Genomic DNA, 24,236 nt, shown 5'->3' on the forward strand with positions numbered 1-24,236 from the left:
TTATGCCTGACGGAGTCTCTTATTGGGCGATAAATATTTGATTGCCATAAATGTTAATTCACGTAATTTACGGCATGCAATATGTTCTCTCTAACCACTCCATTTTAGCCAAAGTTTCTGTTTTGACTGGGTGCCGTCTCATTACCAATTAACTTGTCTCTTCCGAATATTTAGATAGTTCTGTACGGTCTCTTGGCCGTATCAGTTGACTAGAATCTGGTAACAGGTTTCGGTACCTCTACAGTATGGAGGCGAATCTACAGATCAAATATTTATACAAAAGCGTAATTCTCAACTGATGTACGATGTAAACAAGTTTGCTGTTGTTGCCGTCAATTGGTCAAAACTGATAAAAACGTCAATGTGTTACCCTTGAGGCCTTCACCTGCACATTCTCCGATTGCGATCTACAACGATTTTCACATCTCCACAGGGAAGGAGTCCACCAAGACTTTGCTTCCTTTATTTGGAACTTGTTTTTTACGCATCACCCAACAGAAAAACAGTCCAGAAGCTAGACTGGCTCTTCAACTGATTTCAATCTGGACACTTTGATGGGGACAACATAATTCACTATGGATAAATTATCTGCAGCTCTTCGAATGTGTCAGGTTCAGTGGCTCACTGAACTGTAAGCGGAAGTGCTGTGATAAAGACTATTATACCCTTGCATAGGGTATTACAATTTTGGTCAGATGTGTGCAATGCAGTGAAGAATGCCTCTTCCCAAAAAGTTTATATTACCATAATATCTCTAAAATATAACAAAAATTCTATAAAGACAAAAGCCGCGATGGCTATATCTTGGCCAATTTCCACCCGATTCTTAAGCGGAATACCTGAAACGATTTGTATATCGATTCTTCATCATTCTGAATCAAAATCTGCGAACAAAATATTTTTTCGATTTTTTGTTCAAATTTCTGGGTGCTCCCCTTCCAAAATCGGAAAAGTGCATAGAAGGACACTTTGGCCCACGGCGAAGGCCAATTTCTACCCGATTCTTGAGCGGGATATCTTAAACGATTTGTATATCGATTCCCCATCATTCTGCATCAAAATCTGAGAACGAAATATTTTTTCGATTTTTTGTTAAAATTTCTGGGTGCTAGCCTTCCAAAATCGGAAAAGTGCATGGAAGGACACTTTGGCCCACGGCGAAGGCTATATCTTGGCCAATTTCCGCCCGATTCTTGAGCGGAATACCTTAAACGATTTGTATATCGATTCTTCATCATTCTGAATCAAAATCTGAGAACGAAATATTTTTTCGATTTTTTGTTAAAATTTCTGGGTGCTCCCCTTCCAAAATCGGAAAAGTGCATGGAAGGACACTTTGGCCCACGGCGAAGCCTATATCTTGGCCAATTTCCGCCCGATTCTTTAGCGGAATACCTTAAACGATTTGTATATCGATTCCCCATCATTCTGCATCAAAATCTGAGAACGAAATATTTTTTCGATTTTTTGTTAAAATTTCTGGGTGCTCCCCTTCCAAAATTGGAAAAGTGCATGGAAGGACACTTTGGCCCACGGCGATGGCTATATCTTGGCCAATTTCCACCCGATTCTTGAGCGGAATACCTTAAACGATTTGTATATCGATTCCCCATCATTCTGCATCAAAATCTGAGAACGAAATATTTTTTCGATTTTTTGTTAAAATTTCTGGGTGCTCCCCTTCCAAAATCGGAAAAGTGCATGGAAGGACACTTTGGCCCACGGCGAAGCCTATATCTTGGCCAATTTCCGCCCGATTCTTTAGCGGAATACCTTAAACGATTTGTATATCGATTCCCCATCATTCTGCATCAAAATCTGAGAACGAAATATTTTTTCGATTTTTTGTTAAAATTTCTGGGTGCTCCCCTTCCAAAATTGGAAAAGTGCATGGAAGGACACTTTGGCCCACGGCGATGGCTATATCTTGGCCAATTTCCACCCGATTCTTGAGCGGAATACCTTAAACGATTTGTATATCGATTCCCTATCATTTTGCATCAAAATCTAGAAACGAAAAATTTTTTCGATTTTTTGTTAAAGTTTCTGGGTGATCCCCATCCAAAATCGGAAAAGTGCGTAGAAGGACATTTTGGCCCACCCCGATGGCTATATCTTGGCCAATTTCCACCCGATTCTTGAGCGGAATACCTTAAACGATTTGTATATCGATTCCCTATCATTTTGCATCAAAATCTAGAAACGAAAAATTTTTTCGATTTTTTGTTAAAGTTTCTGGGTGATCCCCATCCAAAATCGGAAAAGTGCGTAGAAGGACATTTTGGCCCACCCCGATGGCTATATCTTGGCCAATTTCCACCCGATTCTTGAGCGGAATACCTTAAACGATTTGTATATCATTTCTCCATCATTCTGCATCAAAATCTAGAAACGAAATATTTTTTGGATTTTTTGTTAAAATTTCTGGGTGATCCCCATCCAAAATCGGAAAAGTGCATGGAAGGACACTTTGGCCCACGGCGAAGCCTATATCTTGGCCAATTTCCGCCCGATTCTTTAGCGGAATACCTTAAACGATTTGTATATCGATTCCCCATCATTCTGCATCAAAATCTGAGAACGAAATATTTTTTCGATTTTTTGTTAAAATTTCTGGGTGCTCCCCTTCCAAAATTGGAAAAGTGCATGGAAGGACACTTTGGCCCACGGCGATGGCTATATCTTGGCCAATTTCCACCCGATTCTTGAGCGGAATACCTTAAACGATTTGTATATCGATTCCCCATCATTCTGCATCAAAATCTGAGAACGAAATATTTTTTCGATTTTTTGTTAAAATTTCTGGGTGCTCCCCTTCCAAAATCGGAAAAGTGCATGGAAGGACACTTTGGCCCACGGCGAAGCCTATATCTTGGCCAATTTCCACCCGATTCTTGAGCGGAATACCTTAAACGATTTGTATATCGATTCCCCATCATTCTGCATCAAAATCTGAGAACGAAATATTTTTTCGATTTTTTGTTAAAATTTCTGGGTGCTCCCCTTCCAAAATCGGAAAATTGCATGGATGGACACTTTGGCCCACGGCGATGGCTATATCTTGGCCAATTTCCACCCGATTCTTGAGCGGAATTCCTTAAACGATTTGTATATCGATTCTCCACCATTCTGCATCAAAATCTGAGAACGAAATATTTTTTCGATTTTTTGTTAAAATTTCTGGGTGCTCCCCTTCCAAAATCGGAAAAGTGCATGGAAGGACACTTTGGCCCACGGCGAAGCCTATATCTTGGCCAATTTCCGCCCGATTCTTGAGCGGAATACCTTAAACGATTTGTATATCGATTCTCCATCATTCTGCATCAAAATCTGAAAACAATATTTATTTTTTATTTTTCATTGGATCCCCTTTAAAAATTGTGTATCAACGGGGTATATCAGAAAGGGTATATATAATCTTTAGACCCTTTCAAAAGTTATCAAAATTTCTTCTGAAAGACTCCCAAGTTCAGTGTAGAATTGAAACAATGGTGCCATAGGTTGGTAGATCCCCTACCTACTTCTGCAATTAGTCACCATAGCAAGTCCTCACTTAAATCCATTTACATTCGGATTTGTATTTGCGAATGCTGATATTGTATGCCGGCCTCTTTCACTTGTTCAGTCCCCTAATCTTATCGGCTTGACAGGCGCTGTTGTTGCTGTAATCGAATACAGGCGGCACCCAATATGGAGAACGCACGCATGCGCGCACTGCCTTCCCACTCGTCCAGCTCTCGCCGGCAGTGGATGACTTCTTGGCCATTTGCGTTTTATCGGAGCGAGGAGAATGGGTGTCTGGGCGGAGGAGACGATGTTGGCGATGCCATTAGCTACTTAGTGAGTTGCGGGTAAACAAGTGGCTTTGAAATTTGATAGAGTTGTTGTGGAGTTGCTCTCGTCTCGACTATCTTTTCCGAGTCGCAGATACGGATTGGCATTTGGTGGCTGGGCTTACGATGATGACTGGGTGGAAAAAAAAAATATAACGAAAAAACATCTAGCAAGTTGGCGCCATGTGGCTGGAATAAGCCAATGCGTCGTAATCAATTATACACCTGGACACACCTTCGACACAAGTCGCCCGTCGCAAGATTCAATTGCATGCCTTTTATTGATTTTTTTCCGTTTTGGCCCGCTTGGATTTGTGTGGCTTTTTTGGTCACTGATCTTCGATAGGCGCAACATTTTCAGCGTCTCGAACACGCGACGTTTTTGGCATTTTATTTTTTCCATTTTTTTGTTAGCTTTTTGAAAATTTTCCGAAATATCGTTTGTCAGTTATTGCTGCCGGCCACGTTGAAAAGAGCTTCAGCTTCAGTTGGGCGGCAAATTTTCGAGGGTCTGCGGTTGGTTGACAGTTTGGGAAATTTATGACGCGGCGATGGCAATGTTGGGTTAAAAGATTTTTCCAGCACTCCGCAGCTAAGCTGAGATACAGATGCAGTTTGTTGGTAGTCACCGATGTAGAGATATATGCTTACAGCCGAATAGAAACATCAGCGGTGACAGAAACACCGACATTTGGGTGCGTAGTTAATTTATGGCTCATTTGTCCAGAGGCTACAGAGCCGTGAAACCGAAGGCATTTCAGTGTTTGGTGGGAAACTTCATATTTCATTAGATAAGCTACACAAAAGTAATAAATTGCAATGATTTCATTCTACAATTAGTTGGAAAAAGTATATGCTTCTGCATAGAAGTTATAGTTAAGGCTAAGAAAACATAATCGTATCTTATAGATTCACTTTCGTTTATAGAACTCTTGTCTGATAAAAGCCTTATCTTTTCTGCTTCATTCCAGACCTTTCAAATCTTCTTTGTGATGCTCAAGTCCGCCAACTCTCCTCGTCCCGCCTCCTGGATTCTAGAAAAGTCCCTGGACGGAATTAACTTCCAGCCATGGCAATACTTTGGCCTTAATGATGCAGACTGCCAGAGGCGCTGGAATCTCCCAGGGCAGAACGGCAAGTACGTGTTCCAGAACGATACGGAGGTAATCTGCTCCACTCAGTTCTCCAAGCCCCTGCCCCTAGAAAACGGGGAGCTGCACGTGTCGCTACTGAAGAATCGTCCTGGAGCCAAGGATCAGACCCCAGAGCTAATGCAGTTTATCACGGCTCGCTACATGAGGATCCGTCTGCAGGGCATGCACTCCACGGCCAACTTGGACAACAGTGTGGACTGGCTCCTGGATGCCGCGTCTCTGGAGAAGCGCAGCTTCTACTCTTTGAAGCAGTTGAGGGTGAGTGCCCGGTTGGACTGCAACGGACACGCGAATCGCACCCAGGAGTCGCAGCGGCTCCAGTGCCTCTGTCAACACAATGCCTGCGGCGAACAGTGCCACGAGTGCTGTCCCCTGTTCCAGGATCGTCCCCATCGCATGGGGGAGGAGTGCGAGATCTGCCAGTGCTACGGTCATGCCGAGAGCTGCACCTACGACCCGTTCCTGGATAAAGGAATTTGCCAGGACTGCTCCAATCACACGGCCGGCAATGAGTGCGAGTTTTGTGAAGCAGGATTCTTCAGAGAGTTGGGGGCCCATCCCTCGGAGCCATGCCAGCCGTGCTCCTGCAATCCGGCTCGTTCTACGGGCAGCTGCCAACCGGTGGGGGGAAACTGCCTCTGCCATGAGGGTTTCCAGGGCCGGAATTGCGAAGAGTGTGCTCCGGGCTTCTATGGCGACAATTGCAAGCGTTGCGAGTGCGACGAACGGGGCACTCTACCGTCGGATGGGTCCTGCTCCGGTGACTGCCAGTGCAAACTGAACGTGGAGGGCAGAACGTGCTCGGAATGTGCACCAGGCTATTTTGACCTTTCCAAAGACAATCCCGTGGGATGCACCAGCTGCTGGTGCTCTGGCGTCTCCCAGACCTGCCACAGTGCCAGGCTCCAGGCCCTGGCCTTCGAGACCCTTAATGATTGGAAGCTCACGGACATACAGCGACTAAATCCGATCTCAGTAGCCGTGGATGCGGAACAGAAACGCCTGATCTACGTCAGTGAACTGGATGATGTGGAGGCCATCTACTGGCAGGCGCCGGTGGGCTATCTGGGCAACCGACTGACCAGCTACGGGGCCAGGCTTCAGTTGGCCCTGTCCTGGGGAGTGATGAGAGGCGACACCTCGGGCAAGCCCACCACTGGTCCCAATGTGATCCTGTGTGGCCGAAATGGTCTGAAGATTGCCTATGCCGATGAATCCTTTGCTGGTCTACACACGGCCCTGAATGTGACACTCACTGAGGAGGGCTGGTACCATGTCCCGCCCTCGATCAAGGACATAAAGACCCGACTCCGCCGCACCGAGGGAGGTGACTACCACGGCGGACCGGTGACCCGTTCGCAGTTCCTCTCCGTCCTAGTCTCCCTTGAGGCTGTTCTGATTAGAGCTGCTTTCCACACCGACCAGGTGGAAATCTCGCTGGACCAAGCCATCATCTATTCCGGAGGGGTGGAGCTGGGAGGCCAGTCTTCCAGCAGCCACGTGGAGCAGTGCGTCTGCCCTGCCGGTTACACCGGACTGTCCTGCGAGGGTTGCGCCTTCGGCTATAAGCGGATCTACGAGAACTCCTCGGACCACCAGCTTCTGAGCAAGTGCATCCCCTGCCCCTGCAACGGTCACTCAAACTCGTGCGACCTGCAGAGCGGAAACTGCGGTGACTGTATGCACAATACCTTCGGAGATCGGTAAGCTAAAATTGAACATAATTATTTAACTAATTAATTAATTAAACATAGAATCCCAGGTATACTAAGCCACAATACACAGTTTACATACAATCCGTCCAAAGACAAAAACCAGCCACCTAGGTTCATAACAAAGCTAACTCACCACGCTTGTCTAGTACACAAACCATATCCACCGACCTGTTATAAAATTTTCGTCATTGTCCAAAGGTTGGAGTCTGAATAGCTGGACACTTTAATTTCTTTTTAGAACTTTCATTAAAACATTTTAATATTAACTTTAATTTTAATTTTTAAATCAAAAAGTTTTGTTTTATATGTAACTCCATTGTAAAATTTTCGCCTTTTCAGCTGTGAACGTTGTCAGCTTGGCTACTACGGAAATCCTTTGCAAGGAACTCCCCAGGACTGCAAGAGGTGCGCCTGCCCCTTGGCGGAGGAGTCCAACAACTTCTCGCCGAGCTGCCAGCTGAAGAGCTACAACTACCGTGATCTGAATCCCCAGTTTGAGCTGATCGAGCACGCGGAGTACATCTGCACCCAGTGCCCGGAGGGCTATACGGGCGATCACTGCCAGGTGTGCGACGATGGCTACTTCGGTGACCCACTCCAGGTGGGGAGCAGCTGCCAGAGGTGCGACTGTGCGGGCGGGCCTTGCAACGTGACCACCGGCGAGTGCATCACCTGCCGCGGCAACACCGAGGGCTGGCACTGCGAGCGGTGCAAGATGGGCTACTGGGGCGATCCAGCTGTGGGTTGTGATCCGTGCAGCTGCCACTCCGAAGGATCCGAGAGTGGGCTCTGCGACAGCACCGATGGTCAGTGCTTGTGCCGGCCGCGATACGCGGGTCAGAAGTGCGATGAGTGCGACGTAGGATTCGCCCTGGTTGAACTGCGATGCCCAGCCTGCAACTGCGATCCCCTGGGCTCGGCCGTCCTGGACAGGTGTGATCCTCGGACAGGACAGTGCAAGTGCAAGGTTGGCGTAATGGGGGCCAAGTGCCACGAGTGCCAGGACGGCTATTTCGGAATGAATGCCAGTGCCGATCGTCTGGAAGATATGGCTGCCTTAAGGCAAATCAGCGACGACGACGACGATGATTGGGAATTGGTTTCGGGATCAGAAGACTCCCCCGTGGACCCTGCCACGGTGGCATGCGAGGGTAAGTGCATATGTACCTCACACTGCATCTATAAGAACAAAGAAATTCCTCGAAACGAGTTCAGAGTGCATCTAAGAGAAACAGATGGGAAGTCCATCAATAACTCGGAAAACATAATTAAATCGGTGTTCTACTTTGTGCCGCTAAGTGAAGCGTTTCTGGTGCTCTCCATTGGCCTCAATTTGAAGAGCTTAATGCACAAATCAGTCAAATTCTGGGTGGGATGCTGCCTGCCTTGTGGATAATAAAAATGGATCTTCATTTGTATTAATCATCAGGGAAATAAAACTATTAAACTAAGCCCATTCCTAGCTGGTAGCTGGCAGAAGAAAGGCACAATTATTAACTTACTGGGGAGAACTTTATGCAATAGGTTTTATCATAAATTGCTGGTCAATTACAAGTATCTTTTAGCTTCCAACATTAGGCGTCAAAATTATTATTTTACCTGGGGCCATTACTGCTTCAAATTCAACTCATCCATCATTCAAAGTGCATTACATACCACACACCATTGTAATGGGATACTCTTTGTTGGCCAGTTCTCCTTGAAGTCGGGTTTCTATCTAATTTTTTCCTCAACACCATTTACAGAGTGGACAATGGGCAAAAAGCCGTCTCGTCTCAAGTAACCTCTTGCCTCGGTTGTGTAAACCGAAAAGAAGATGTCTTGGTGTGTTCATTGAGTTGTACTTGAACAAGAACTCGGATTGCATAACACCATTTAAGTCTTTTCTTTTATTTAAGTTTACTTTTGTTAGCCAGAGATCCCCAACATTTTTTGCGTCGCCTTTTTTCTAATTGTTGGGCTGTCATTACTTCAAGCTTCTGGTAGATTGCAATTTTGGTTATGTCTTTGGACTTTATGACAGCTCAGAAATGAGTTTTCTAAGAATTTTTACCATTCTTCCCATTAAATTCTTACACAAGTTGCATATTTTTTAACCAAAAGCGATTTGCATAACAACACTTGGCAGTATTTTGTGGATAAAATCACTTTCAAAACCCAAAAAACGAGCATTCAATAAACTTCAACTGATGACAGGTATGTCTAAATTATGGCAAACAATAAATGTCTAGATTTTATACTAATAGCCGTCCCACAAGATCTATTTCATGCCACCCCACCTAAGGTTATATGAATTACTTTATATTTAAGAAATATTTGATAGTCTTTTTTCAGTTCTTAAGATTTTTTAACGAAAAAACAATTTTTTAACCGTATGACTTTAAGAACATATGTATCTTAAGCCCTTTTCGGGGAACCATTGTCAAGCTTCAAGTAGTACTCAGAATAAAGCTCCTTCTGACTTCTGACCAACTTGGCATTTGAGGGCCACTTGGCCATTTTCCAAGACAACAAATAACAACTCACATGCAACATTTGCCAACAGTAGCACGTGCGTTTGGACTTGAGCTCGGTGGAAATTTATAACCCACGCATTAAATTGTGCAGCTATCTAAGAAATTAAGCAGCAAACTGCGAGATACATTTAGCCGCTGGTCATATTTTGTAATCAGTTCCATTTGCCGCTCACCAAGCAGCAGCACCACCACCAAGTAGCATGGCATGACTGAGAAAAACAACAAACCCTAGCCCCAGACACACTTTTGTGTGCTGGCCACAGTAAAGTCACAGCAAAGTCCGAGCTCCGGCACAGACAGCATGGAGCCGCGGTGGTGTCCAGTTTTAAGACCGAACCCAGCCCAATCCAAGCCAGGCTTGGATCGAAACCACTTTGGCAATTCAAGCCGAGCGGCATATTTTCATGGGGCCTGCCTGGCCTGGCCTGGGCTGTTGTTGCTGCTGCGTTGACATTTTTATGGACATTGGAATGCTCGGGCCGCCAGACTCTTAAGCAGACCCCGAAAAAAATTGGAAAATAGCAAACAAAATCGAATCCACTTTGACTTTGCCCCTTTTTTATTTTTTGGTCAACTGATTAGCGAAACAATTTCAAATATTTGTGTTGAATAGTTTGACAATTAATTGCATTTCGTGGATGCGGCTACGTTTGTTGTGGTTTCATGGGTTTTCGGAGATCAGATCCAAATGAAGTTATACGATTTGCGAGCAAATTGTGGCATTGTCGGCTCCTTAAAAAGACTGCAAGAGTTTATTTTCGGATGATTACGGGCAATGTGAGGTTTGAATAATTCCTAGAAGCGTAAGAGAAAAGATCGCATTCAATTAAATCGAAATTATTTGAACAAAAAGTCTGCACTGGGACATGTGCAAGCAATTTGAAATGCTTCAGTTCTCAACTAGGCCAGACAATTACAAAATTATACTCACAAAAAGGCAACAAAAAATCGTGTGTATAAAGTGTTGTGGCAAGTGGCGCAGTATCTTTTTCACCAGGCTGCGAAATGATGAGACTGAAAAATTGCCATGGAAAGAGCCATCTTTATAGACCAGATGGGGCGCTTGGACGGACCAAGGTAATCAAGAAGCGTCTAAATGGACAAAATGGAGCCAGCCAGTCAGCTAGCCAGCCAGTACACTCCGTAGCTCTTTTGCTGCATTGGCAGTTGGCCTGTCAACGTATCAGTCGAAATGGAGCAAGAGGATCCTCGGAGGCAATAAATTTTCAGTAATTTCGAAGCACATCCAAACAAATGTGACATAAATCGTCTGACTAACGGTAACGGGGGCATGCAAAGCCAAAAATTGACGCTAATGAATGTGGCCAACACGAATGTAATTGTCAAATGACAATTTGTTAACAATTGCCGATGCAAAAACGTATTAATTTATTGCTTTCAGGCTGGAGAGTGAGCAAGAAACAGCATTCAGTTCCGGATCAATAAGAAATTGTTAAAAAGTGCTCTTTCTATCTTAATTTCCATAAATACATAAATATACATTTGTGAGTTGTATCTGAATTATTTAGAAAGCATTCGAATACTATATCCTCATATATAACAGCTCTCACCTTTATTCCATGGACTTTCAAACTGTAACCAGGTCATTATCGAAATTGTCCAGAAGTTTGACATTTTGATTTTCTAATTTATGGCCCAGACTTTCGCTCCAATCGAATGGCTGGCTGCCTGTCTCCCATGCATGTTGGCCATATGACTCCTACCCATGCTATCTATATCTAGTCGACTGGCTGCCATGTTCTCCTATCGCCAGAGTCCATGTCGTCGTCTGCTTCTCCTTTTTGGTCGTGGTGTGATTTTAATTGCTCGTACAAATGTTCTCCGGCGCGCATGCGCTGCAAGCTTTTCGAGTGCAAACCTATGTAGCCCAGCTCCGAGCCGAAATTGGGCAAGACAAAGCCATAGCCGGAGATTTATAGCATGAGAGGGGAATTTTCCTGGAGTGCAGCCTTAACCGATTTCAATTTAGGTGCCTCATGACTTGGGTGGTGGGTGGAAGGATCAGAGGGAGTGAGTCTAAAGGTGAGCATTTCCCGAGTTAAGATGAAGACTTTGATCTATAAACACCTCAAGAACTTCTACTGAAATCTCTTAATTACTTTCATTTCCTGATCTGGCCATGAACAGCTTCCGTTCATAAACAACAGCCAATAATCGTAAAGTAATGGCCAATAAACCACTTCCTCTAATCAACCATAGATGCAAAATGGCTGTCATTTGTCATTCGACACTCCGCATCACTTGCAGTCGATGGAGTAAGCAATTGCCTCAATTAATATTCCAGCCTAGCCCGGCGATTGCAAAAGCCAAGCTCTTCACAATCATATTGGAAATGCCACCCAAACGAAAACCCATAAAACCTAATCTCTCGGGCTTTGACGAAAAATATTAATTAGAAAATAATATTCTCGAAAAATATGATTATTCGTGGAGATGTGAATGAGGCGCAAGTCAAGCGCAACAATAATTAATAAATTATTTCCAGTCAATAAACTTTTCAAGTCTCTCGATGTTGCAACACACTTTTTTCTGAATCTCCATGAAGCGGGGGCATGCGGCCTGCAGTGTGGCACCCCGCCGATGAGCAAGCGCCGCACCAACCAGCCGAAGTCGCTGCATGTCAGTTCATTAGGGTCACAGTGACTGGGGGAACTCGGAGCTTGGAGCCCGGGACTGTAGGAGACCGCAGACCGACTCTGCTTTGGCGGTTCATAAAAATTAGTTGGCTATAAAATTAGCCCGGCCCGAGGAGGGTATTCAATTCTCGTAAAATCAACACAAATTGAATTGCACTCCATTCATGGAAATCGAATTGCGTTCGCCGGCCAATATTTCCATACTTTATGACTGCCACATTTTCTGAATGGAAATCAAAAGAACATCACTGCTAACACTGGCCATGTGAAAGCTCAGTTCTCTGTTTGTTAGCACCTGCGAATTAAGGAAATGCAGGCAGGAAAGGTGCTAGACTTCTTAAAATAGAACTTTCCGACAGGTGAGTTTGGGTTTTGGTGTGACTTTTAGCTGCTCGTAAACCGAAAACTTTCCAAGTCGAAGAAAATTGTCTGGGGAGTCTGGGAACTGGACATTTTTCAAGCACTTCTTGGGCAATAGTTTTCCAATTACTTAATGGTATGTGTTAAGTGAATTTTAAAAGGTTTCAATTAATCAAAACTTGCCATAAACATTTCATGAAATTTTATAAAAGCATCTATCATAGTTTTTAATTTAACTTAGAAACTATTACAACCTCTCTTCAGAGTATATCTCTGAATGATTTTTATCTCCCAACACTTTCCTACTCTCGTTAGCACATTTCATGCCCACACGATCATATCTTCCGACAGCAGCAACTTAAGTGAATTATTCCCCCTTGATTCCAGAGAAACTTTCCTTCCTGTAGGGGATAACCGAAAGGCCTAGTACTTTCTCCCAACTTGGACCATCTTTCTCTTCCGTTCTGGGGTGCTGGTGCTGAGGATGAATCTGAGGAACCTTCTCTAATCTAAATGACAACTCGTTAGACTCTGTGGCGTAGCCTGAAAACACAGCGGAAAATATTTTTTCGGGGTTTTGAGGAAGCCTTGCTCTTGGTTTTGTGGCTTCTAACAGCACATTGATTGATTACAAAACGTGCGCCAAACATTTTCACGGCAGCATCCGTGGCAGCAACAAGGCATGGCAATTGTTTTTCCCGCAGAGCTCTTTCCACAATGGCATTTTCTTCATTTGCGCCTAACAATGGCAGCACTTTGTCACGATTTTTGCCGCACAACTAACAAGATACCGGCAACATGTTGCTGGTGGTAGATTCATTGTTGGTGCTACCATTTAATGTTTCTTTTTTTTTGCCTTTGCACTTTCTGCTGTTGAATTATCACCGCGCATGTGTGACTAACCCCCTCGGGCGGTGTACCACAAAAAGCCAGCAACTCTGAACCCAAACTCTGACTTGGTCCGGAGTCGCCGCAGTCATAAAAAGCGCCACCCGGCCCTCTCGCTTTTTCGGAGGCCCGTCTCCGAAGAGCCTCTCAACCTGCTGCCCGCTGCTAATGTTTTCCGCGAGCCCAGCTTCAGTCATAATTTTTGCTGCCAACTGCATCCCAGTGCAGTCGACAAGAGAGATTCCTTTTTTATTTATGGACCCGGCAGATGCTCTCCCCACATTCTTCAGTTCCTGCCGCAGTTACTGCAGCGGCTACTGTGGCGGCTTTGAATTTTGACCGTCAGCGGCATGTGGCACGTTAATGATCTTGTTACCCCGGAGTCTCTGTCGGCCTTTTGCATGTGCCACTGAATGAGGTGTGCATCTAACGAGCATGGGCTGCCCTTCTCTCCTTGGCAGTCTATGATCGATATGAGAATCATCTATTATGTTTAGAGAAAGAGTCTTAGGAATAGGACTCTTAAAGCACAAAATTATAATATTTATTTGATTTTTGTCACGTATTGGCGTTAAAATTGTACATCCGACTATTTTGATTCGAAAATGCTTCAAAATTCTGTATTTATTGCAACTATGTATGTTCAAATGAAGTCAGCATCCATCCATTCAATTCACTTCATCTCAATCATCTGCATTATGGTCTGGATGCCGTTTGCTCGTGTTTCGTGCTCTGGACGATTAGCACTTCCCATGCAGTCTCAGCTGCATTTGTTTAGACTGCTGGACTTCCGTTTCGCGTCTGTGCCTCCTTTGCCAGCTGCTGTTAGATGCATCCAGCTATGCAAAGCCGACCTAAACAACATCTACATCCCAGATGCCAGATTCCAGATCCCAGACCCCAGATCTACAGATCTTAGGCTACAAGTGACAGCGACAACGCCAACCTGGACAATCCTGGAGACAAACAGACACGACACGTCATCAGCTTGACATTTAAATTGGGCTCCTGATAAAGTTGCCAACATTTTTTATGACAGAGTCCGAGGAGGCGGAGATCGGGGAGATCTTTGGGGCAACAATTGGACACATTGTTGCAGCTGGAGCCAACAGAGTTCTTAAAGAGTTTGCAGATCTCCGTGTGGTCCTGAGGAATATATCACGCCAGGCAATTAATGTCATCTCAGGTGACAGCTTTTTTCGCTATTCATGGTTATGCTTTCACCTCGACAAGAGCTCCATGAGGAGTATTCCCTTCTTAAATGTTTTATTGTTTAAAGAAAACAAAGGCTACGTTTAAAATATATTGTTTTTGAGCGACTCCCCGTTATAATTCATTAATAGCTGATCAGAAGTATCTCGGAAAAAGCTTTAGTCATCCAGTATGTCCAAATGCATTCAACTCGATTTCCAGTTCCCCATTTTACGGTTATTAGAAGGCTTTCAACGCATGCCACGCACATTAAAAAATCGTAAAAAAATACACTGAAAGTAGTTACTTTTAGTACACAACCTCGGAGCGTTGAAAGTTTTGCTTTGCCATTAGTTTTATGCGTCCGAGTGGCCATCACCGTGACATGTCCAACACATTTAGATAGTGATTGCATTTTGGTCCAGCGTATCTGGGCAAGATTCTTTCTCTTTTTTTTTTTGTGGGCGTTACCATTTCTCCGACTTTCCCCCAACGCGTCCAATCAATCACCATTTTTCAGGCCAAGACCAGCCCGAAAGATGAAGCCACACGCAACGCCACCTAAAGTCAATTCGAGGCGTTGAATCAATCCGGGAATGTAAATATTATTCCTCCACCGATCCTCCACAGATGTGTAGTCAGTCCATGCCTCCTAGTCCACCTAATCCGCCTCGTTGCGTGTGTTGACACTCGACAACGTAAATCACAGGTGCAATTAACAACGCAAACGACCAAGATCATCGGGCCATCCATTCGGAGTTGGCATCGCCAACGGAAATTGTTATTTGCTCAATAAAAGTAAATTGCAATTAAACAAAATTGCTAATTTCAATGATGACAGGCGCCGTAAATTGCCATTTGTTTGGGTGGAAAATTGCTGGCAAATGGGAAATGGTTACAAATGAATTAACATTTGCTTTGCGATTATTAGAGGATTTGCAGTTGATGGCTGGGAAAGTCATAAAATAATATACATTTTATTATTGGGATCTATATCTTTAAGGTTAGGTAATAGGTTCTTTAAGCTAGAAGATCCCTGAGTATAAACACTCTCCATTAACCCATTCAGATCCTGACCAAGTTCCAACTTTCCCTCATGGCTTCAAGTTCTGTTTTTTCTTTAAAGATTAAAAGTTTAAAGATTTTACCGCCAATTTCAGTAGGCTTACAAAAAAATCAATTAAAATCAAGACGACAGCTGCTTTAGGTACATAAACCTGCACTAACAAAAACAGGAGAAACGCCACAGACAACATTTGGCCAACGTCAAAATTTAATGCATTTGCACTTGACACGCAAAGGAAGTTGCAACAGTTGCAGCAGCGGCGACGCAACAGTTGTTGCCACCAAAAAGTGGCCCCTGGCCAGAAACACATTGGCCAAAAAAGCAAAAAAAAAAAACACTAAAGCAGGAGAAAAAAGAAAAAGCCTCGCTGTAAAAACAAGATCAAAAGGTCGAAGATTGCGCTAACCTGTGGACGCCCACTTTTTCGCACGCTCCACGCCGGATACGCGGATACGTGTCCGTAGATAAGCATGGGAGGGAGTAGTATGCACCGGTGTAATCTGTAGTCCCTGGCCGGAGCAACCCAACACCGAACAAAAGGCGATATCCAGGGGGCAAGGTTGCTGGCAGAGGTGGAAATTGAAAAAAGATGTGTGCATGGAGAGTGGAAACGAGAGCCGTTGGTAAAATTCTTTCATCAATAGACCAAAGCTTTGGCTAAAGATCGAATGAAAGGAGGGAGTCTGCCCCGGCTTATCAGGCCAGAAAGTGCCTCAGAGATTGGAACAGAAACACTTCCTAGGATTGTCGAACTAGTTTGGCTAAAAATTGTAGAAGAATTATGTTTTTTAAAAAATTTTCTAATTAATTAAACATTAAAGAAGGTCTGGGTTGGATTATTATTAGCAGAATTAAAAACTGCATGCTTTTAAAGATACATATATAGAGTTCGTCTAGTGAAAGGGATCTCACCTCTTCTCGAGTTCCTCTAGTTTATACCACTCCTTTGATTTTTAAAAGTAATATTTTTGTAAGTCATTGACAACACTGAAAGCCATGCGTATCATTCGGTACATTCAGGACCGATTCATTCTGGACAGGCCGCAGCCAAAACAACCAATAAATAGTATCAATCAGAAACGATCGCAAACGAGGAGGCATCGACTGCACCCAGCGGCTCTCAGCTGGCCCAACTTGCAGCTGTCTGTGGCAAGAACCTTCCTCCGACTTTGCCTGTACCGTCCTGCCGTCCTGCCTTCCTGCCCTCCATCTTCCCGATCCTAAAAACCGCAAAGATCTTAGCTTAGCACAACAAATAATGATTCATGCGAGAAAAGTAGCGGCAGGAACAGGTTCCATCCAAGTGGCCAAATGGCGAAACGTGACTACAAGAGGCCAGGCCAGAAAGGAGGAGAATTGGTACTGGAGCCGAGAGACCTTGCGCCGATCCTTTTGCGGCACATGTGCACATTGGTGCCGCCGCCACTCCGGCATTATGGTTCAATAGGTCAACGATGCGTTGAATGACGACCAAAACAAAAATAAGAAACGTAAAAACCGAGGTAGGCCGTTAAAGAAAAAGATCATTGCATGAAAAATTACGGTGAGGCATGTCAATCGTCAAGCCGATCTCCCAAACGAGCCATGTAATGGACCTCGCCAGCTCTCCTGGAGAGCAGGAGGAACTGGAACGTATTCCAAACTCCATAACCGATTGCGATCGCAACAAATCAGAGAAAAGTTGTTCGCCTTCTCGTCCCGGGACCACCACGGGGGAATTTTTGGAGGGTAGAAGGTGACCGGCGAGGGGGCCGGTTCGGCTCCGGCGATGGGGCTCAGTTCGCAGTTTGTCAAAAAGATGTTGGCGTTTTGATAATTTGCTGCACAGCTTAGAAGTCTGTGTGTAGGATTTCCTGTTTGGAGCCACAAGTATTTTCCATGTGATTTTCGTCTCAAAGGCTTTTCTTAACTCATTTCTCGGGTCCGCAACAAATCTACGGCTGATTTAAATCTTGGCATTTACTCTTTGTTACTCTGAAGTTGGAGGTTTATGGGACTGGCATGGGGAACCTTTAATGGAATTTTCATTTTGAGCTTGACTTTGGCATTTCTGGCAGGCAGTTTCCACATATGAGTATCTCTTTGAAAGAGTTATCTCATATTTAAATATTACTTTCCTTTAATTTATCCCCTTGAAGTCAAACCACTGACCTTGTTTATTCAATTCCCCCGAACCAGTGTCAAATACTTCGGATCTTACATCTATTTATGGGAACTTTTCATGGATTTTAATTGTTTCATTTGTAATTTTGGTCGAGTGCCGATAAGATCAACAAAAGGGCTTTATTTTCGGGTGCACTCTGGCACGTGTTGTTATGTAGACCAGATCGCCCCGAACCGAACCACTTCTGGAATCGTTGAAAACACACCCTAACATTGCAGCCAAGGAGGCGGTGTGGGGTCTCTTGGGCGCATTTTGCATACGTAATTTCCAACATGGTTTCCTAATTAAGTTTTCTGCCTTGTCCGCCGGCGATTCAATGGAATAGAAATCACAAAAAATGTTAATACCCAACTTTTCATTATGCGACACTCGTCCGATTATGGCCCATAATTTAGAGTAAATTTTGGAGATTTTTCCAGTATTTTGGTTTTTGACATTTTTATAGCTCACTTAGACGGAGCCTAACTAATTGGTGACAAAAAGGTTACGAAACCCGACGATCCACATGTGAACCACTTTGCGGAGTGATCGTATGGCTTTTAAAATGCCTGGCACGTTTCCAAGACGATTTGCTTTATTGGAAAAAGTAGCCAGCCATCTAACCAGCTAGCCATCCAGCCATCGAAGCTTTGCTGGCTAAAGAAAGGAAAGAAAAAATGAATTTTTCCTGCTGGGGCTCTCTGAGCACAGAATGCGGACACACGCAGTGGACACACAAAGTTGGACTTCAACCGGCTGCATTTTTTATTGGTTTTAGCCTCTATTTTTATTTTGCACTGAGAGTCGCAGCAATTAAAATATTGACAGTTGTGCTCATGGAGAGTAATAATAAGTTTTGTGTGTTAGATTTCACATGCATAACGCTTATGGCTATCTATATTGGTCGAGCCGGGCCGGGACGGGCCTCCTGCGGTTTGTTTTTGGGCTCTGACTCTGACTCTGACTCTGACTATAGCATTGGCTTTGGAAAGGTTAACGCGACATGTTCATGTGACAATGTCAGGAAAACTGCCGGCAGTCAGTTATGTCTGTCCGTCAGTCTGTCCGGACTGAAGCGCATAAATAACTGCGTTTGTGACATGGAATGTTTCTTTCGACCAAGTGTAAAAGGCCCAGTCGTAGGCCAGATAGATCTCACTGCCCGCCAGTCTGGCCATGCCTGGTGCGGATTGTTGGATTCTCTTGGTTGCCAATGTTGCATGTTGTTGTTGCTATTGCTGCTGCTGCTCATGCCGCTGCTGGTAGCAAGGTGCGGTGTCCATATGCAGACAACCCAAAAGCTATTTGTAGCTCACTGGCTGATTATGGAAAAATTGCAAGATGTTTTCCTTGTGTCGGTTTCTTGTTAAAGTTTCTTAGCCTCGGCCTCAGAGCTTCGTCTTCTTTTACTTTCCCCCCATTGCATCACACACCTGAAGAAGATCCTCAGAGATAAGAAAGAAATCTGTGGGATTCATCCAGAATCCATTCGGTGAAGAATGGCACATGGCTCTGGAGAGAATATATTCTCTAAAAAATGGACGAACAGATTCCTTGAAATATTATTAAGAGAGATTCTACATAGATTATACATAAATTTAACATTTAATAAAGCGTGGAATAAGATCTTTTCAAGATGGATAGTTCCTAAACAGACTTCTCTATTTTTGTTAAATTGTAATATTTTTTTCCGGTGTAGCCATCAGTCCGATAACGCGCCGGCTCCCAACCTCATGCAACATGTTCGGAGAGTCAGCTCTTGGGCAACATCTTAGCGATAGGCCCCCAAAGTTGGAGCCCCCTAGTTGGGGCCGCTGCAACGATACGTGTTGCGACGACCAACCGGTAACGCATGTACGAACCGGGTGAATAAGATCGTGGCCAAGACCGCCGAACTCGAACCCAACAAGTCGTAGTCGAATTTCGAATGTTCACGTCTAAAGTACCCCTCGCGGACGGATACGTAATATCGGGCAATACGTGACTACACTAGTCGGCATATATATTTTGACATAGCGATGCTTCATTTTCTTTTTCAATTATTTCTTTATTTAAAGGAAAACAATTATTGATTTAATTTCAAATAGATATTAGTAATGTTTTATTACCAAAATAACAGTTTTAGGTTTTTTATAAATGTATTTTGTATTTATTTTTTAATTTAAACTAAAATAAACTAAATTCGATAGGTGGCATAAGTATTTTGACATAGCTTTGTTTCACAATTAAATATAACAGAGTGCAACAGTGATTCTGAACCTTTATAGTGAAATAGTAGGAATTGTTTAACTGTTCGAGTATTACACAAAACCGTGTATAAAAAATTGTTTAACACCCTAAAAATCTTGATTTATTTTAACAAAACCAGTTTTCGGGACTTTTTTGCGCTTAAAAATTCCTAAACTCGTTTTTTTAAACCGATTTCAAAATTGCCGATGTTTTTCAATAGTTAAAGGTTGTAACTTTTGAAAAAAAAATATATCTTCGATTTTTTTAGGCAAAAAGGACAAAATTTTTACACCTGAAACTGACATTTTCGCCTTTTGATCGTGTTTTTCGGATTTTGACGCCAGTTTTTCGGTACAACTTACAAAATTTCTGTCATGAATGCCACATATCAATGTTGTCTCATTAATACTGAATAAAAAGAGACAAATTTCATTAAAAAACTATGAAAATTGTTGAAGTTATAACGGTTATTCCAAAAAAAGTCAATTCAACATTGCGAGCGCACCGGAGAAACAGTAGGAATATGCTCTTATTCTTATAGTGCTCGCAATGTTGAATTGACTTTTTTTGGAATAACCGTTATAACTTCAACAATTTTCATAGTTTTTTAATGAAATTTGTCTCTTTTTATTCAGTATTAATGAGACAACATTGATATGTGGCATTCATGACAGAAATTTTGTAAGTTGTACCGAAAAACTGGCGTCAAAATCCGAAAAACACGATCAAAAGGCGAAAATGTCAGTTTCAGGTGTAAAAATTTTGTCCTTTTTGCCTAAAAAAATCGAAGATATATTTTTTTTTCAAAAGTTACAACCTTTAACTATTGAAAAACATCGGCAATTTTGAAATCGGTTTAAAAAAACGAGTTTAGGAATTTTTAAGCGCAAAAAAGTCCCGAAAACTGGTTTTGTTAAAATAAATCAAGATTTTTAGGGTGTTAAACAATTTTTTATACACGGTTTTGTGTAATACTCGAACAGTTAAACAATTCCTACTATTTCACTATAAAGGTTCAGAATCACTGTTGCACTCTGTTATATTTAATTGTGAAACAAAGCTATGTCAAAATACTTATGCCACCTATCGAATTTAGTTTATTTTAGTTTAAATTAAAAAATAAATACAAAATACATTTATAAAAAACCTAAAACTGTTATTTTGGTAATAAAACATTACTAATATCTATTTGAAATTAAATCAATAATTGTTTTCCTTTAAATAAAGAAATAATTGAAAAAGAAAATGAAGCATCGCTATGTCAAAATATATATGCCGACTAGTGTATATCCTACGCGTCTGAGTTTGGATTTGGAAATTTCATGGAAATCGACTCAGATCGGGCGATCGAATAACGCGAGCTCGTGTGGGAAACGGTTCTGAAATTACCCAAAAGATGCAACTTTTTCTTTGTATTTAGTGTTGTTCTGGGGAAACCCAAGCAGATACAAAAGAATCGATTCAGCAGTAAAATGTTGACATTGATTTTGGTGAATTTCGATTGATTTCCACCGGTGGAAGAGGCCGGTACGATACGAGGGCCAACAACCAACCAACTACCATTCAAGTGCCAGGGAGTTGGCTGAAGCGTTTGGACGGATTGATTGCTTGATTGATCTATTTTTGCACTTGATTTGCGACGCACGCGCCGCGATCGCGACGTGACTGGCGCTTCACTTCACTTCTCAAGTTGAAGTCGGAGCCGCAGTTGCAGGCTCCCCAGTCTGTCGGAGCTGCCCCACCGATTCGCCTTTTGTCGGGGGCAATTATGTTGATTTGTGCAACGCGAACGATCCGCGCATCGTCGATTTCCCAACGCTGATAACAAAAAATTTGCAATGCAAAGAAAGAAAATTGATTTGATGATCGCTCTCTGATCGTCTCCCTGCGATATCTTTCGATCGGGTCACGCCCACTATTTGATTATGGAATGTGTATGTGGTATTAAGAAAAGTGATCATTTTAAAATATAATAACATTGATTCATTTGAAAAAGGCTCTCCATGGGTCTAAATATGTGATTTAAGTGAATAACTAACCAATTTGTTGTTGCAAAGTGTTTTTGGTTTAAGGAAAAGTCAACCTTTCTACCGGATTAATTTATTTTGATTTTCTACTGAAATTTCTCTATAGATCTAGAGCTTAATCTGAAGTTTCAAGTTTATGTTTTTTGAACTTCCAAGGCTTCTTGTCATCTTGTTAGATTAGACGCCTCTTCTAGGTGGATTTAAATTGGTAATTACCAGCAGATGAGTTTTAATAAGCAGCTTTGGTTGATGAGTGGCCGGGCTAAAGAGACACCTTCGCAGAAGGCAATAAAAGCCGCTTAATTAAAAGAACAAATCGGTGAGTGGACTGCTAATAGTCGAAATGATTACGCAAAGCCACAAAGCCACAAAACCCAATAACTCATTAGCAAACGCCCCAGAGATCCACGTCCATATTTAGTGGTAGCTGGCGGGCCAATGGACCTGCAAGTGATGATTGGACTGGGACTCATGATGATTAATGGGTTGCAGTGCTGAGAGCTGAGACCAGATTTATGGATGAGCAGCCGCAGTGGACTTTCGTGTTTCTGGTTCTGGGAATGCTAATAGAGTTGCAACCCGGGGCCATGCAGCTTGGCCTCCTTTAGATCTATTCATCTGCAGCTGCTCTTCCTTCCCCGGAAACCCCCACAGTAGTTGCCTTTTGTCTTAGAATCTGTATTTGCCCAAGCAGTAGATAACATTTACGAGACTTCAGGTCTCGTAGGTGCCTCTCCAGATGAGTTTTTCCATCAGTGGAATTACATTTCACACTCAAAGGCCCAAAACGAGCAGTGGGAGGGAGGTGTTTGCCCAATGATAAGCTTGGAATGCGCCCATATTTGAGTAACTCCAAGCCAACAAGGGCTAGCCCTCCGCGAATGCATCATTTAAATGAGTCTAGCGCCTAGACAAAATGGCACAACTCACACCCAGTTTATTTTTACGATTAGTGAGTCAATTCTCTTCTAACTTGGCCCAAAAAAACATTACATTGAAGAATGCCTTTAACTTTCAGTTTTATTCAATAAATTTTAAAGTAAAGTAATCGATGTGAATAGGAATATGATCTGAAATATGACTAACTAATTGCTCAATTAGACAAATGAATAAAAGCATTAATATGATTCTGGAAAATATTATACATGGATCTATTTTATAATAAATAGTGTGCCAAATATATCTGGCAGATCATTAACAAAATTGCTTTATTTTTGTTTCAAACAAAAACTATCAGATGTGTAGTAGATATTATGTACATCTGAGAAGCTGTTATTTATCTTTGAAATGATAAAACCGCTTAGCAATTTGTAAAGCCTTCGGGCGTATTATGTGGATATTGCTATTAGTCAACAACGTGGTGATGGGACGCGTGTTGCCATCGAAAATAGAAGCCGAAGGAGAGTCATAATCAAAAGGCGGTAATCCAATTAAACGGCTAGCAATCCGAAGACGGGCTGACCCAATTAGATTCGCTGCTCCTCTGTGGAGCTCGAGGATCGTCAGATCGTCGCCATCAGTTCGCATCGCATCGCAGTTGAACTTGAAAGCGGCGGCGGCGCCTGGCCATTGTTTTCCAGCCCGAAGTTTCGATCGGCCGCAAAAACAAGTTCTCCCTAAATGAAAGATCGCATCGGGTTCGATCTAACGGCTGCCCTGCAAAACTCCAGCTCGCTCCGGCCGTCTCAAATTGTAGATCAAAGATCAAGCCAAAAACCAGAGGGATCGGGAGAGGACCCACAAACAGAAAATGCTTAAATTGGCATACCGATCTGAATGAAAAGCCCGCGGGACTTCGAAGTCTGAGTACTCTATGATTTTATTCTCGGGAGGGAGGAGATCATAAATGATCGTTTCTGATTGTTCATATGATCATATTGAATGGGTAAAGCATGGATGGTATTCACATTTACTCAGATGAGTGTGATGAGTTTTCTTTTTTTTGTTAAAACACAGAAATTCAGAAAAATATATAGACTCCTTGAAGATGCACAGATCCCCAAGTTCCCAAGTGATTTCTTCAAATTCCACGATCATATCGCACTCGAATCGATCAGAAGACCTCCCACAAAAGCTTAGCCAGGCACATAAATCTCAATTGTGGTTCATACTTGAGGAATCCTACATTTTGCACATTTTTGCTTCTAGTTTCGAATGTTTACTCAAGTGTGGCCACTGGCCGGGCCATTGACGGAAGTTTGAAAGTTTGCATCTGCTGGTTAGTGAATCGGGACAAGTGATATCTCAGACCGATTCATATGCATATGAGTGCCACTTTCTAACTACACACTCTCCAGCATGGTTAACCCTTTTCCCATGGCCCCCCGACACACAAGATTAATCACATGCCACACTGTCGCACACAGGCACTGTGGCACAGTGAGGCATCAGCCACGACCAGCGATTGTTATCGAAAGAGGCACAAACTGACACAAAGTCAAAGTCAAAGTTAAACAA

General features: G+C 42.9%; 1 protein-coding gene across 5 annotated transcripts in view; it reads left to right on the plus strand.

Moving 5' to 3' along the window:
• The window catches only part of LOC6497110 (laminin subunit alpha-1), a 66,142-nt gene that overhangs the window by 18,290 nt on the left and 23,616 nt on the right, over window positions 1–24,236 (plus strand). For 2 of the 5 annotated variants that reach the window (XM_032455168.2, XM_001962698.4), the window contains exons 3-4: window positions 4,805–6,690; window positions 7,042–7,853. In XM_032455168.2, the coding sequence (XP_032311059.1) occupies window positions 4,805–6,690; window positions 7,042–7,853 (2,698 nt within the window). Of the gene's footprint in view, window positions 1–4,804; window positions 6,691–7,041; window positions 7,854–19,405; window positions 19,516–20,991; window positions 21,687–24,236 lie in introns of those variants that run through there. The other 3 variants (XM_032455169.2, XM_032455170.2, XM_044716632.1) reach the window with 3 other exon arrangements.

The sequence above is a fragment of the Drosophila ananassae genome, chromosome 3R (assembly GCF_017639315.1).
Source record: "Drosophila ananassae strain 14024-0371.13 chromosome 3R, ASM1763931v2, whole genome shotgun sequence".
In the NCBI taxonomy this organism is placed as follows: domain Eukaryota; kingdom Metazoa; phylum Arthropoda; class Insecta; order Diptera; family Drosophilidae; genus Drosophila; species Drosophila ananassae.